Raw genomic sequence first — 13,772 nt, 5'->3', positions numbered from 1 at the left:
CAAAAGTTCAAAAAACTGAAGTTGAAGTACTAAAATCACCAAAACAGAAATAAATTATTTAAAGCGATCTAAAACAAAAACTAATAAAAATTACAAAAGCACATAAAAAAATACATATGAATAGAATACAATGAAAATATAAATAGAAAAATAGAAAAAATATGAATAAATGCTATAATAATAAATTCATAATTCTGAAATAACACTGTCCTAAAATGATCAACAATATATCGTTATTTGTCAGTATGCATATTTTTAATTAGTATATCCTTATATCCCTACAGGCTGGGTTACTACAAGTCTGATCAAGGCTTGTCTAGAGAGCTACAATACACACTCTTTAGTTTTCCAATGCAATCAAATGTGTGCCTTAGGAAACTGGCTTTAAGTTCAAGGCTAGTCGCATAGCAAAGTTCATGTAAAAGCAACAAAACTTTATGGCACGTTATGCAATGTTTTCTCTGTTTCCCAGTGTCTTAGTTCCTGTTCTGGTTTGATTTTTATTGTTGTTGTTTGAACAGGTGGAGTTTGTGTGTTACGTGTTCCACGGGGAACAGGCTCGCTGGCGCCCCCTTAACCTGGAGCTGATCCTGCAGCGATGCAGTGAAGTGCAGCACTGGGTCGCCACAGAGATCCTGCAGTGCCAGTCGCTTCCAAAGAGGATACAGCTACTGCGAAAGTTCATAAAGATTGCAGCCTTGTGAGTGTATATGTGTTTGTGCAGAGTACAAGCTAAATCCGCTTATGAAGGTGACAAAAATGAATTATTCAGGAATCGTCAGAACCGTGAACGTTAACATGTGACCACCCACGTATATCAACACCTGTTCAGTATTCAGCTACTTGAAGAAGGGTGTGCGAGCAGTGATTTCACATACAAAGAGGTTAGCCAATCATAGCAGAGTTAATTTGCATATAGTCTTAAAGGTGCAGTAGCAAATAAATATCTGCTTTATTCTAAGAGTCACTGGAAAGATGCTGAATGTAAAATTAAATTAATCTGTTTTTGGTGAAAGAAAACTTGACTAAAGTTCCCTGAAGTGTACTTGCTTTTTCAAGTTTATTCACCTCTTATTCACATTCTAGTGTTATTTAAGGATTTTTTTTAATCTACTATTATAGTCCTTATGTGCTTTGTCATGGTTTACCACTTCTACATTGCTTCAACTTGTTTTTTTTATGTCAGTTTTAGTCAGTTTAATAATTTTTAATGCTGATTTTAATACTATTGACTTCTTAGTTTTTAAGTTTTTCACCTAACATTTATTATGTTTTATCCAAGTAACACTGCCTCATTCCTGTGTGTGTGTGTTTTAGATGTAAACAGCAGCAGGATCTGCTGTCGTTCCTGGCGCTGGTTCTGGGACTGGACAACCCTGCAGTCAGCCGCCTACGTCTGACCTGGGAAGTGAGTGCATTTGTTTGTTAATCTCCCGCTTTCTTTTTCACTTCTCTTTCTCTCTCACACTCACACACAGTCTCTTAGCACCTCTGCCTACTCTCGTTCCCAAGAACCGCCGAGTGTTATTCTTGGCAGGAGGTTATTATCAGTTGCCATGGCAACGGATCTGAATTAGCTTCTGCCGTTCCGAAGGAAATATTTCCATGTCCACCTGTCCTCGATCATGCTTTTTTAAATAAAATCAAAAACCCCTAAATCCTGTTTTTTTTTTTGCCTCATATGTGTTGCATATGTGTTGGTTTTCATCCATCCGATTCCGAATAGAGATTCAATTGCCAATTGAAATGTGTTGGTTACTAATTGCATATGTATGTGTGTTTTGGCAGGGTTTGCCAGGAAAGTTCCGAAAGCAGTTTCAGCAGTTTGAGAGCCTTGCGGTAAGCGAAGAAAAATCACCAATGCAATGTCTTTAATATCTCAATTGTTTCTCCTAGACAGCAATGAGATTAAATGGAGAGCAAACATTGACTTTTGCTTTGGTCTCTGACATTCTCTTGGGAAAAAAAAGACTCCTCTAGAGTTTCTGAACAGATTTGAATAATGTCTTGAACTGTGCTCAGATTTGCAAAGATCAAAAGTTAGAGATCTCATAATGAGCTCAATTGTTTCTCATTGATTTCTCAGTAAAACCAGTAATATTGTCAAATATTACTCCAATTTAAAATAGCTATTTTCTCTTTTAATCTATTTTAAATGTAATTTATTCCTGTGATCAAATCTGAATTTTCAGCATCATTACTCCAGTCTTAAGTGTCACATGACCCTTCAGAAATCATTCTAATATGATGATTTGCTGCTCAAGAAACATTTCTTGTTATTATCAAATTGAAAACAGTTGTGCTTGCTGTGGAAACTGTTGTCAGGACTCTTTGATTAAAATTAAAAAGAACAACATTTATTTGAAATAGAAATTTTGGTAACACTTTACTACAAGTCCGTATATGTAATGCATTATAAAAGTATTTTTAAAGCATTAATTATGCCTTGTTATGCCTTGTTAATTATGCCATTATAATGCTTGTCTATTCATTGAACACACCTTTAGAAATTAAAATCCATTAAAACACATGACAAACAACCAATTTCAGCTGTATCAATGAATCTGCAAATTTTATAATGCATGGTTACAATTATTTCTGAAAAGATATAATGCATTAAAACATACATTATGAATACTTTTATAATGCATTATAGGCTACATAAAGGTTAGTGTTACTAAAATATGTGTTGCAATGTACAAGACTTTACTGTCACTTTTGATCTATTTGCATCCTTATTCTACTCAGTACTTATAATAAAGTAAATACTTGTATGACTTTATATAAATACTTTATTTCTAAGTTAGCACTTGAATGCAGCATAATTGTTAACTCCATGAAGTCTCTTGAGCTCTGAAAGAGCGATGCATTATTTCGTCACTCTGAATGCTGGTGTGACATTACATGTTTGACAGCATTTGTAATGCTGATGTTGTTTATGTTTGCCACAGGACCCTTCGAGGAACCACAAGTCCTACCGAGACCTTCTAGCAAGCCTGAGAGCCCCACTCATACCCTTCACTCCACTGCTGCTAAAGGGTGAGTCCCTCGCATGTACAGTAGCGCCAGTGTGCTCTCGTCTCTTCCTTCAGCTGTTGTCCATATGTGTTCCTATAAAGTGGCCTCCTGCCGCGGCGGCCTCTGTGATTTGAAGTGGGTCTGAAAGGCCCCGCCTCATTAATTAACGCCCCTCTGTTGTGCAGATCTTTACATGCAGGATTGCAGACCCCCCGCAGCCAAACATACAGCAGCGATCAACATGCATGCAAACACATTAGTGATACGCCTACACACAAACATGTGTATTTATGACAGAACTTCTGTTGTTTTTATTTTACTGAGCTAATCATATTTTCTATTTTCTCTTCTCTAACCCTAAACTTAACCCTTACGGAAACATTGTAGCATTTTTAGATTGCCATTAAGACATTATTTAGCTCCTTTATGGGTTTCCTTGTGCACCCACAATATAGGATTTGTGTCATTTTACCATGCTTAAGGGGATATTTGGTCTCCACAATAAAAGCAAAACCTGACCCACACTTTGTTGCTGCAATTCATTAAAAAGTTTCATTATATGCACAAATTGTTGCCCGAAAAGCACACATATAATTACACAAAGGTCTTGTGATGAAGGCCCAAAGCACATTTTCTCAAACAGTAATGGCTAAAACAGGAAATGTATTGACACATTTTAGCATCTTATACTACAATGTTTCTCTTACATTCTTAAAAATTTTTTTTTTTAAATAAGTCCTCACCCAGGCTGTATTCATTTGATCAAAAATACAGTAAAAATTTAAATATTGTGAAATATTTTTTTCCGTTTTCTATGTAATATATTTTAGCTTGTAATTTATTCCAGTGATGACAAAAGCATTTAGCATTTTCAGCATCATTACTCCAGTCTTTAGTGTCTCATGATCCTTCAGAAATCATTATATGATTTGATGCTCAAGAAACATTTATTTTTTTCAAATTTTTTTGGTGGAAACCATGGGTCCTTTTTTCAGGATTCATTTTATAGCAATGTACAAGTCTTCACTGTCAATTATACAGTACATATATATATATATAACACACACACACACACACACACACACACACACACACACACACACACACACACACACACACACACACACACACACACACACACACACACACACACACACGTCCTGTCCAATCTGTCCTCTCTCATATCTGTAGTCTCTCTCCATGTCTTTTCACTCCCGGTCTCCTTCCCTGTAGGTGCTCATGACTCAAGCCTGTCAGGATCAGTTGAGCATCAAAGTCTTTGCTGAGCATTGCTCTGCGTTTCAGTCTGACACACACATCTCTATCACGAGACACACAGGCTTCAGAATACAAACCATTTTGATTTACAGTTAGGAAAAACAGGCTCAAGAACAATGAACACAGGACCAGCAATTTGAAAACTCGAATTCATATTTAGCAGACTGATTCATTTTGATCAAAACACTGATATGTTTAATAAAATACTGAAGTGTTCTCAGAAGTTCCCTCGCAACATTTTAATATTTAATAGGAATTCGTCAAATTGATCAAAAGTGACAGTAAAGGCATTTATAATATTACAAAAGATTCTATTTCAAATAAAAGCTGTTTTTTTTTTTTACTTTCTATCTATCAAATAATTCTGAAAAAAATATTTATATATATATATATATATATATATATATATATATATATATATATATATATATAATTATTATTATTTATTTATTTTTTTTACATAACATGTGACGTTGAAGATTTTCATTACAAGAAGTAATGATGCTGAAAATTCAGCTTTGACATCACATGAATAAATTACATATTAAAATATATGAATGTAGAAAATGGTTATTATTGTTATCCAAAACTAAAACTATTACAAATGTTTTCGGTAGGTAAACCTGAAATAAAATAAAATATAAGTATTAGATCTCTATGAATTAAGTATTAAAAATTTCAATGAAAATTAAAATGTTGCAACCAAATGAAAAGTTGAAGTACTAAAATTACTAAAAATGTTGCTAAAAACTAATGCTATATCATTTTTTTAAAAAAATAATCATAAAAAAGACAAAAGCACAAAATTAACTTACTAAAACACAAATTAAAATGAAATTTGAAAAAAATAATATAAATAGTATATAAATGATATTAAACATTACAATAATTGACTTATTTTTGTCTGTCAAATACAAATCAATTAGCACATTATTTCAACTGTGAAAATAAACCAATATTTTTATTATTATAGCCTGAGGACCCTATTAGAACTGCTCAGTTTATTATTATTATTATTCCAAAAATTGTATACAAAATTAATTATTATTATCATTTTCCTTTTTTTTTTAAATTGATATAAAAAAGTATTTTAAATGCCAATATAGCTTCTTAAATCTTAAGAAAGAGAGGAGGAGCGAAAGAGGAGTAGGAGTTCATCACGCTTCACCTCCTGACCTGCTTCTCTGAGGCGGTTTCAACAAAAAGCCAAGCATAAAAAATGCAACACGTGTCACATTTCGCCCCGCCATCACAAACAAACATCCCAAACGACTTCTTCAGCTTTCTTTCCAAGGTCACAATTGTATCGCCTAGTCTGAAATATCACCCAAATCATTTGAGAAGATTTTTTTTAACATATTATCCATCTAAATTTATGATGAACATAAAACGTGGCTACTGTCCTCAGGCATACAGCATAATGAGCATAACCTAATACACTGGATGCATTAATATTACACATGAACATATACATATACAACTCCTGCTGTATTCACATTGAAAGGATTTCAGATCAGATGACATTTCTGAACACAAATAACACTGTCTGTCAACTACTAACATCATTCTAACATCTTTATCCAAGCAGACACATAACAATTCACACTTTCACAGCTCCTTGCAGGCCATCGAGGAAACAGTGTTCAAATCCGTTAAACACCGTCAGACTACAGATGAAGCCATGCTATGAGCATCACAAACCTTAAAAAAGAATTTACAAGACTTTTCTAAATGTTTGGACTCAGACACAATATAATGCAATATTGTAGGCAACAGTCCATGAGCAATAAACTGGTTGCATACTGTAAATATTGTCAGCAAGAAAAAAACGTACTGAAAACGTTTTACTATATAATATACTGCATCCTTAATTCATTTCAGAAAGGATTGCAGTCAGAAAGCATGCTAAAGGAAAACACCAATCTAAGTTTTTTAGGTCGTCCTTCTTTACATTAGTGATGTCTCATTCAAATAACTCTTGAACTGATTCGTTTCAATGATTGATTTGAATCGATCCGCAAATCACTCAGTTTGGGAGTGTACATATAATCTACCGTTTGGTAAGATTTTTTAAATGTTTTTGACAGAAGTCTCTTTTGCTTGCCAAAGCTGCATTTTATTTGACTTATCTGTGAAATAGTATAACAATTTAAAACAGCAGTGTTCACTATACACCTCCTTAAGTCCGAACTGGTCTCAGTTATCAACAAAACCGCCATATAGTAGGGCTGCACAGTTGTGAAACGCGCAGACAGAACAGCTGAACAGCAGGGCTCAAACAGTCGTGTGCAGATAACAACTTTTATTGGCCGATACGGCCTCTCTCTCTCTTTACACAATCACATCTGTATTCAATACACTCATCCTGACAGCATGTAGTGTCTCTAACATTCTCCTTTTCTCTCATGTTCGCTGTCTCTCTATCTCTCTTTTTTCACCAGACCTGGCCAAGGTACTGACAGATCACCCATCATGACATGATGACTGTTCACTTCTCCGTCTCCTTCTCGCTCGCTTTCTCTCTCTCTCTCTTTTCTCTTTTCTTGCGTGTGAGCGTCAAGCTTCAGTTCAGCTCAGCCAGAAAGAAGACGCCTGGCTGAACGAGTGATGGCATGATGGCATGTCATTACATAACAGTTCCCTTTATTATGCATTCACTCTCTCTCTCTCTCTCTCTCTCTGCAGATCTGACCTTCCTTCATGAGAGCTGTAAGTCTTTCCATGGGGAGCTGGTTAATTTTGAAAAGATGGTGAGTTGGCACATATAATGGAAGTAATGATGTGCTTACATTAATGCACACACATATTTGCCTAGCTACCTAAACGAGGGCAAACCACAGAATTCTGTTTTGATTAAAAAAAGCTGTAATTATTTTAATTATATTTTCTACAGACTAGCTCTAACCTGATCCCTTCTGCTAAAAGGAACCTTTTCAAATTCGAGAAATTGCGAACAAGAACAAGCCCATAATAAACCAAGATAAATCTAAATATATTGAAAAGAATACCAAAATATCGTGACCCACATCTTCCCACTTTAATATCCTCACAAACTTGATCGTTTAATGAATCGAACCCAAACAAGCCCCAAAACGCGTAGAATAAGTGGTCATGGCAACACTTTGAGAGCGCGCTCTGAAGCACCCTTACAAACAGAAACAAAACATGACGCCTGTGTAAACCTTCACAGGCTCAATGGAAAAATGTTGGCATACCTGTGGCAACATTTTTGCAAAAAGCAAAATACGTACCACTACCAATATGTAGCTACATATCACTGCAGTTTCCAACAGAAACGAACACTAGGAAGTAAAACAGCAAGCACTTTTAATCGTTTTCACACACAATTATGATTACAGGGGCAGATTATGGATTAATGACTTGTTTTCATGCGACTCTTTGCACAATATTATGTTATGACCTCAAACACTTTTTACCATAGTGCATGATTTGTAAACAAATAATCTTTATTTTGGAGCTTGCATCACTTTACCAACTCCACATGTTCGGGTACGAATCCCGCGAAAGACGAGTCACGATAAAAGAGCTCAAAAAGTGCAATGGTTCAGATTGCGTTTTTATGTCACATTTGATTTTGTTAACACTATCGGGTAAGTTAAGGGTTTAGTGTTGGTGTACGTTATTTAAAAAAAGTGATGGGGCATTAAGCTTTTAGCGCCACTTACCGTACATTTCAATTCAGAACTGCGGTGAGAAGTACAAACTCCAACGTGATAAAATGTTTCCATATTTACGTCCATCTGTCCCGGACAAATACTCATTGGACATTTCACTTTGACACTCGTGAAATGTGCACGATGCAATGTATTTTGCGTTTTGCAAAAATGTTGCCACAGATATGTTTTTCAAATGAGCCTGGGCTGCTGTGAACGGTGGTTTAGTTCAAATTGCATAACAAGTTTTTGGTCGTGTATTATTACTTTTGTCAAAATAGTGGATACCAATCACACGAGACTATGGTTACCATGCTGTCAATCATCGAAATTTCGGGCCGTTTTCTGTACACAGTACACACACAACGATCATTTATTGTTTTCAGTCCCTTATTTAAATGTGGTTGTCACTCCTGAATTTTACAGTGTGTATGTGGCCAGTGAGTGCAATAAGAATTGTTTTCCAAACATTGTGTATCCCGTCCCTCACCCCGTGTCGAATCGTTAAAAAAGAATCTAATGAACTATATGAAGCCCTGATCAAGATATCCTGTACAGCTAATTAGTGGCCACAAGTACATTATTTTGTCATTGTATATCATTAATGAATGAGTGTCAATCATATCTCCGTCTCCTTTTCTCTACCAAGCACAAAGTGGCTGAGATGGTACGAAGCATCAGGCGGTACAGGAGCACTCAGCTAGGTATGTGTATTTCTGCACACACACACACACACACACGTGCGCACGCACGCACGCACACACACACACACACACACACACACACACACACACACACACATACACACACACACACACACACACACACACACACACACACACACACACACACACCTGTCTGAGTGGATTAGTTCTAGGAGACTGCTGCTCCACCCTGCCACAGCCCATCTGTCTAGGACAGCACAGCCCTCGGGGCCACGAGCCACAGGGCACCACTTCAAACACACACACACACACACACACACACAAGCACAAAGGCACATGCCCATGCCCACAGCGTGTGTATACACAAACATGCAACAGCTGGACAGCACTTCAAACTATTTATGTTCACAGACAGTACGATTTGCTGTTGTACATGTGTTTGCATGTGCATTATGAGTAATAACATTCACTAATGCAATGTTATTTATAATCACTGAGATACTATTATAGTTTTTTTTTTTTAATGGTTTGAATTATTTTTATGATTATTATTATTTCTTTCTTTTTACATTTAGTGTTTTAAAAAAGTTTGTTGTGTGCTGTTTGTAATTTTTACTAGTTTTATAATTTGTGTTTATGGGTTTTTATTCATTTTTATTTCTATTTTAGGGGCCGTTTAAAATTGTATGCATTTTGGCCATTCATTTACATGACAATGCTGAAAATGCAAATTTTACCGTTGTCGTCTCAAACTACAAAAACGTAAATTTGTGAAAACGGTGACGTCATGCACATGCGTATTACGTGTTCAGTCTATAAGTGTGTAGCGTTTCTTTACAAGAACATCGGCAAATACTGGCTCATACTTAGCCATTCTTGAAATCATTCTTCGATCATTTTGAAAATGTTGTCATCCGTACACGAAAAACGCAAAGGAAAAACTTTTTAAAAACGTTTTTGTCGTGCAAACGTAACCTTAGTTTTAATGAACTTTAATAACTCTGCTTTATTTGTGTTGATGCTGTCATTGGGTGTTCAAAATGTGCACTAGGTACCTTTTTGTGCTGACCTTTGAGCTCTTTTACTCTTGGGGTTTTCTTGAAGCTCAGATTAGTTGAATGTCAGTTTCTATTTTACAATTATTTTTAGGAGATTCAAGACTCCCTAGATTCAAATCTTAACAATCACACAAACAAAACATGGTTTCCATGGTAAGCATGACGTTGCGTGAGGTTGAGAAGTCGTGAATCCGTACGCACCCACACAGTTTTTGATTGGTGTCATGCTGCATCATCTGGCGTGCCTTTAAAGAGCATCTGCACCATCACGCCCTGCAAAAGATTCTCTTCCCCTTCCTCTCTATGCGAAGTTTGTTTTGAGGTTGTCATGCATAATTGTATCATCACCATCATTTCAAACCATCATTTCTATGATCATCAAGTGGTTAACACACAAACAAACAGATATGGTTGGTAATGGCTTCAAAGACGATTTATTATTTAAAAAGAGATTTAGATGGGATTTTTGGATTGAGACTCCTCTAAAATGTTTTTATTTTCATAAAAATAATAGTGATTGAATTTTTATAATAGTAGTGAATAGTTCTCAAAATAATCATGACATCCACTAATAATCGACTTGTCTGACTTTCTACAGAGATCATACTATCCTTACTAATAGTGATATTAAATCTTTAAAACTTCAGGGCTTCATATATTTAAACACATTTTAGGCTCAATATTAAGAAATGGGCATTGTACAATAAAGAAGTACTCCAAATAATCTTTAATTATAATATTTATATCAGTAAGTCTCAAGCGATATATCAGTAAATATGTTAATGGATTTGTATTATACTTAGTGTGAAATAAATGTATTTAAAATACATTTTGGTATATATATTTTTTTTTTTACTAGAGTTCATCAAAGAATCTTGAAGTAGAAGTATGACGGTTTCTTCAAAAATATTAAGCAGGACAACTGTTTTCAACATTGATTATAATCAGAAATGTTTCTTAACCATCAAATCTGACTGGAAATCAAAGAAAATTCAGCTTTACCATCACAGGAACAAATTAGTTTAAAATACATTCAAATTGAAAACATTTGTTTTAAATTGTAATAATAATTCACAATATTACTGTATTTTTTTTTTAATCAAATAAATGCAGTCCTGGTGAGCAGAAGAGACTTCTTTTCCCACAAATTAAAAAATCTTACCAACCACAATCTTTTAAATGGAAGTGTATTTATTGCCAATATGGCCTTGGAGTCGCTTCGGCTTCCCTCAAAGGGTTTTTGTTAATGTTGCACCATAGTTTAGCAGCATTATGAGTCAGCTCGGTTTTTGAAATGAATCACTAAGAAAAATATGCTCTATTTTCAGCTATTATGTTAGTATTATTCTTTGTTCTGGAGTTTGTCAGGCTGTTGAAGTCGAGCAGCAGGTCTCGTGCGTCAGGGCACTTATTTCCCTGACTCTTCCTCTGTAATTATCAGGGCTCATTCTCCCTCCATCTACCTGAGTGGATTGCCCTCATCCATTCCCATTAGAGGGATTGATGCCCAGCCACTTTTTCAGTTTTTTAAAACAATCTTTTTTTTTTTCTCTATGCGCAGCATTTAGATGCACCAAAAACAGCAGCCCATTATCTTTATCAGCGCACATTCATAAAAAAAACTACATTGTGAGATAATATCTCATCAGACGCTGTTAATTTATGCAGGTGTTGCGTGACATTCCATCTGTCACCCACGTAACCGGACCCCATTTGCAATGACATTTCTATAAGGTGGCTGAGGCTCATTGGGTGACGTGCCGAGGCCAGAGGGCATCAATTTCTATGGACAAATTGCAGCCATTGACATTTGTTAGACCATGCACAACTCCATTTCCCTCAGAGCGGGTTTGAACTTTGGGGGAGCTGCTCGGATGCGAGACTTAATGACTCTGTAATTGTCTCTAATGCTCTCCTGCTGTCAACGTGTCAAAGGAAGGATGCTGCAGCCCACAGCTGATGATCTCAGATCAGTTCTGTCATCTGTTTTTACTGTTAGGGAAGACAAATCACCAAGGAAATTATTTTAGAATCTCAAATGCTGCTCCAAGGCATCAATGAGACGCTCAAGCAAATGCTCATATTTCAATTTGAAATTCTATAGCCTGTAAAATTGTCCAAGACCACATTATCGGCAGGGTTCTGCTATCTACATTTAATTTTTGTTTATATCAAGTTCCTTTATGAAACATCTGAGAAAATCTGAGTTGCATTGCATCACTGTAAAAGTGATAAGTTGACTTAACTTAAAAAAATTAAGTTACTTTAAAATTATTAAGTAAATAAACTTCATGCTTTTTTTCAATTAAGCATTAAGTTTATTTACTTAAAAATTTGAAGGCAACGGGTTTACTCATTTTTTTTAAGTGAGTGAACTGAACACTTTTTACAGTGATACATTAAACATGATTAAATCTCCTGAGCTATGAAAAGGTTTTTCAAGATATTGCAAAATTGATCTTGCTAGTCAATATTCTTGTCTGGTTTTGTACCAAAAAAATATTTTAACATCCTCAACATAAGATTAATGTAGCCTACACTACTGGAATACTCTTTTGAAAGAGGGCTCATACTGACCAAGGCTGCATTTATTTAATAAAAAATATACAGTAAAATTTTGCTAATACGTATGCTAATACATATATTATGGTGAGTGGACAGTGCCACGGATTACCTTCCGAAAGAGATAGTCATGTACTTTTACATGAGAGTAGGGCATTGTAAGCTTGGTAAAAAAAGATTATTTGCAGTTTCTTTTTCACGTTTGCCTGTTCATTTTAATATTGGTGGTCTTGCCTCAATTTTGGCACATATTTTGCATACAGTTTTTATTTTTCATTTAGGCAGAAAACGCCTCCCATAGAATCTGATGCAGAGTCAGAGAGACCGTTTTTTTTTTCTTGAGATCAGAGAGGACAAAGTGCAGCTATTCATAGCTACTGAAAGAGCTTGCTTTCCTTTCTCTCTCTCGCTCTCGCTCTCTGTTCTTGGAATTTTTTTTTCGCTCTTTCTTTTTAAAAAGTGTCTTAGCAACGGATGCTGTGTGTGTAAAGTCAGGTCAGCTGGACATGAGCGTTTGTGAGCTGAGCACGTGAATGCCGGGATCTCAGCTCTACCACGCCACCATGTGGTCAGCCACAGTATCACCCCATACTCAATACAGATCATTTCTTCAGCGGAACACAGATGTTTTGCAAAAGAGCAGGTTGATGCTGTTTACTAGCTTCATTTTTTTGCATCCCTGTTCTCAAAATATGTCTGAATATTAAACTCCTGATTGTTTGATTGCATTTTTTTAGCTAGTTTTTAACAGGTTTCATTTATTTAAAAAATAATTGTTCAATATTGACAATAATAAGAACCATTATTATTAACTGAACACCAATAATAGAGCTTCAAATCAGCATATTAGAATGATTTCTGAAAGATCATGTGACAATGAAGGATAAGAGTACTGATGCAGAAAATTGAGCTTTGCATCACAGAAGTAAATCACATTTTAGAATATATTCAAATAGTAAACAGTTATTTTAAACGGTAAAAATATGTCACAATATTTCAGTTTTTACTGTATTTCTGATCAAATAAATGGCCATGGTGAGCATAAGAGACTAAACATAACATAAAAAAAAAAAAAAATCGCAATTATTCCAAACTTTTGACCTCCAATGTATAAATATTACATACATTTATTTTGATAAATAATTATAAGGTTTTACAAATTCGAATTTGAGATTTTACGACTTCTGTCTGTTTCTTTAGATTTCTTTCTTCCAGTGACTTTAATTGATTTCTTTTTGTCTCTCTTTCTTTCCTCCTCACAGCAATGGAGGCCGAGCCGTCCCCCTCTCACCTCCAGACGAAAGCGTATGTTCGGCAGCTGCAGGTCATCGACAATCAGAACCTGCTTTTTGAGATGTCCAGCAAGCTGGAGCCAAAAGACATGTGAAGGGACCAAGCGTACCTACAAGCCATATCTACAAAACCTCTTGTTCCCTCCAATAAACCCAGACACCCAACCCTTCATTCTCCATTGTCACAGATCAACCCAGCTGGTCTGTCAATCATCTCAGGCTGCG

General features: G+C 35.5%; 1 protein-coding gene across 1 annotated transcript in view; it reads left to right on the top strand.

The window, feature by feature from the left end:
• rapgefl1 (Rap guanine nucleotide exchange factor (GEF)-like 1) overlaps positions 1–13,772 on the top strand; it is a 36,627-nt gene extending 22,855 nt beyond the window's left edge. Inside the window, exons 9-15 of the mRNA XM_079874800.1 lie at positions 522–700; positions 1,318–1,408; positions 1,789–1,839; positions 2,952–3,039; positions 6,982–7,046; positions 8,620–8,674; positions 13,518–13,772. Coding sequence (XP_079730926.1) covers positions 522–700; positions 1,318–1,408; positions 1,789–1,839; positions 2,952–3,039; positions 6,982–7,046; positions 8,620–8,674; positions 13,518–13,642 — 654 coding nt within the window. The 3' untranslated portion in view covers positions 13,643–13,772. The remainder of the gene's footprint in view (positions 1–521; positions 701–1,317; positions 1,409–1,788; positions 1,840–2,951; positions 3,040–6,981; positions 7,047–8,619; positions 8,675–13,517) is intronic.

This window comes from Squalius cephalus (assembly GCF_949319135.1).
Source record: "Squalius cephalus genome assembly, chromosome: 1".
Lineage (NCBI taxonomy): Eukaryota > Metazoa > Chordata > Actinopteri > Cypriniformes > Leuciscidae > Squalius > Squalius cephalus.
This window is presented reverse-complemented; position numbering and strand designations above follow the sequence as displayed.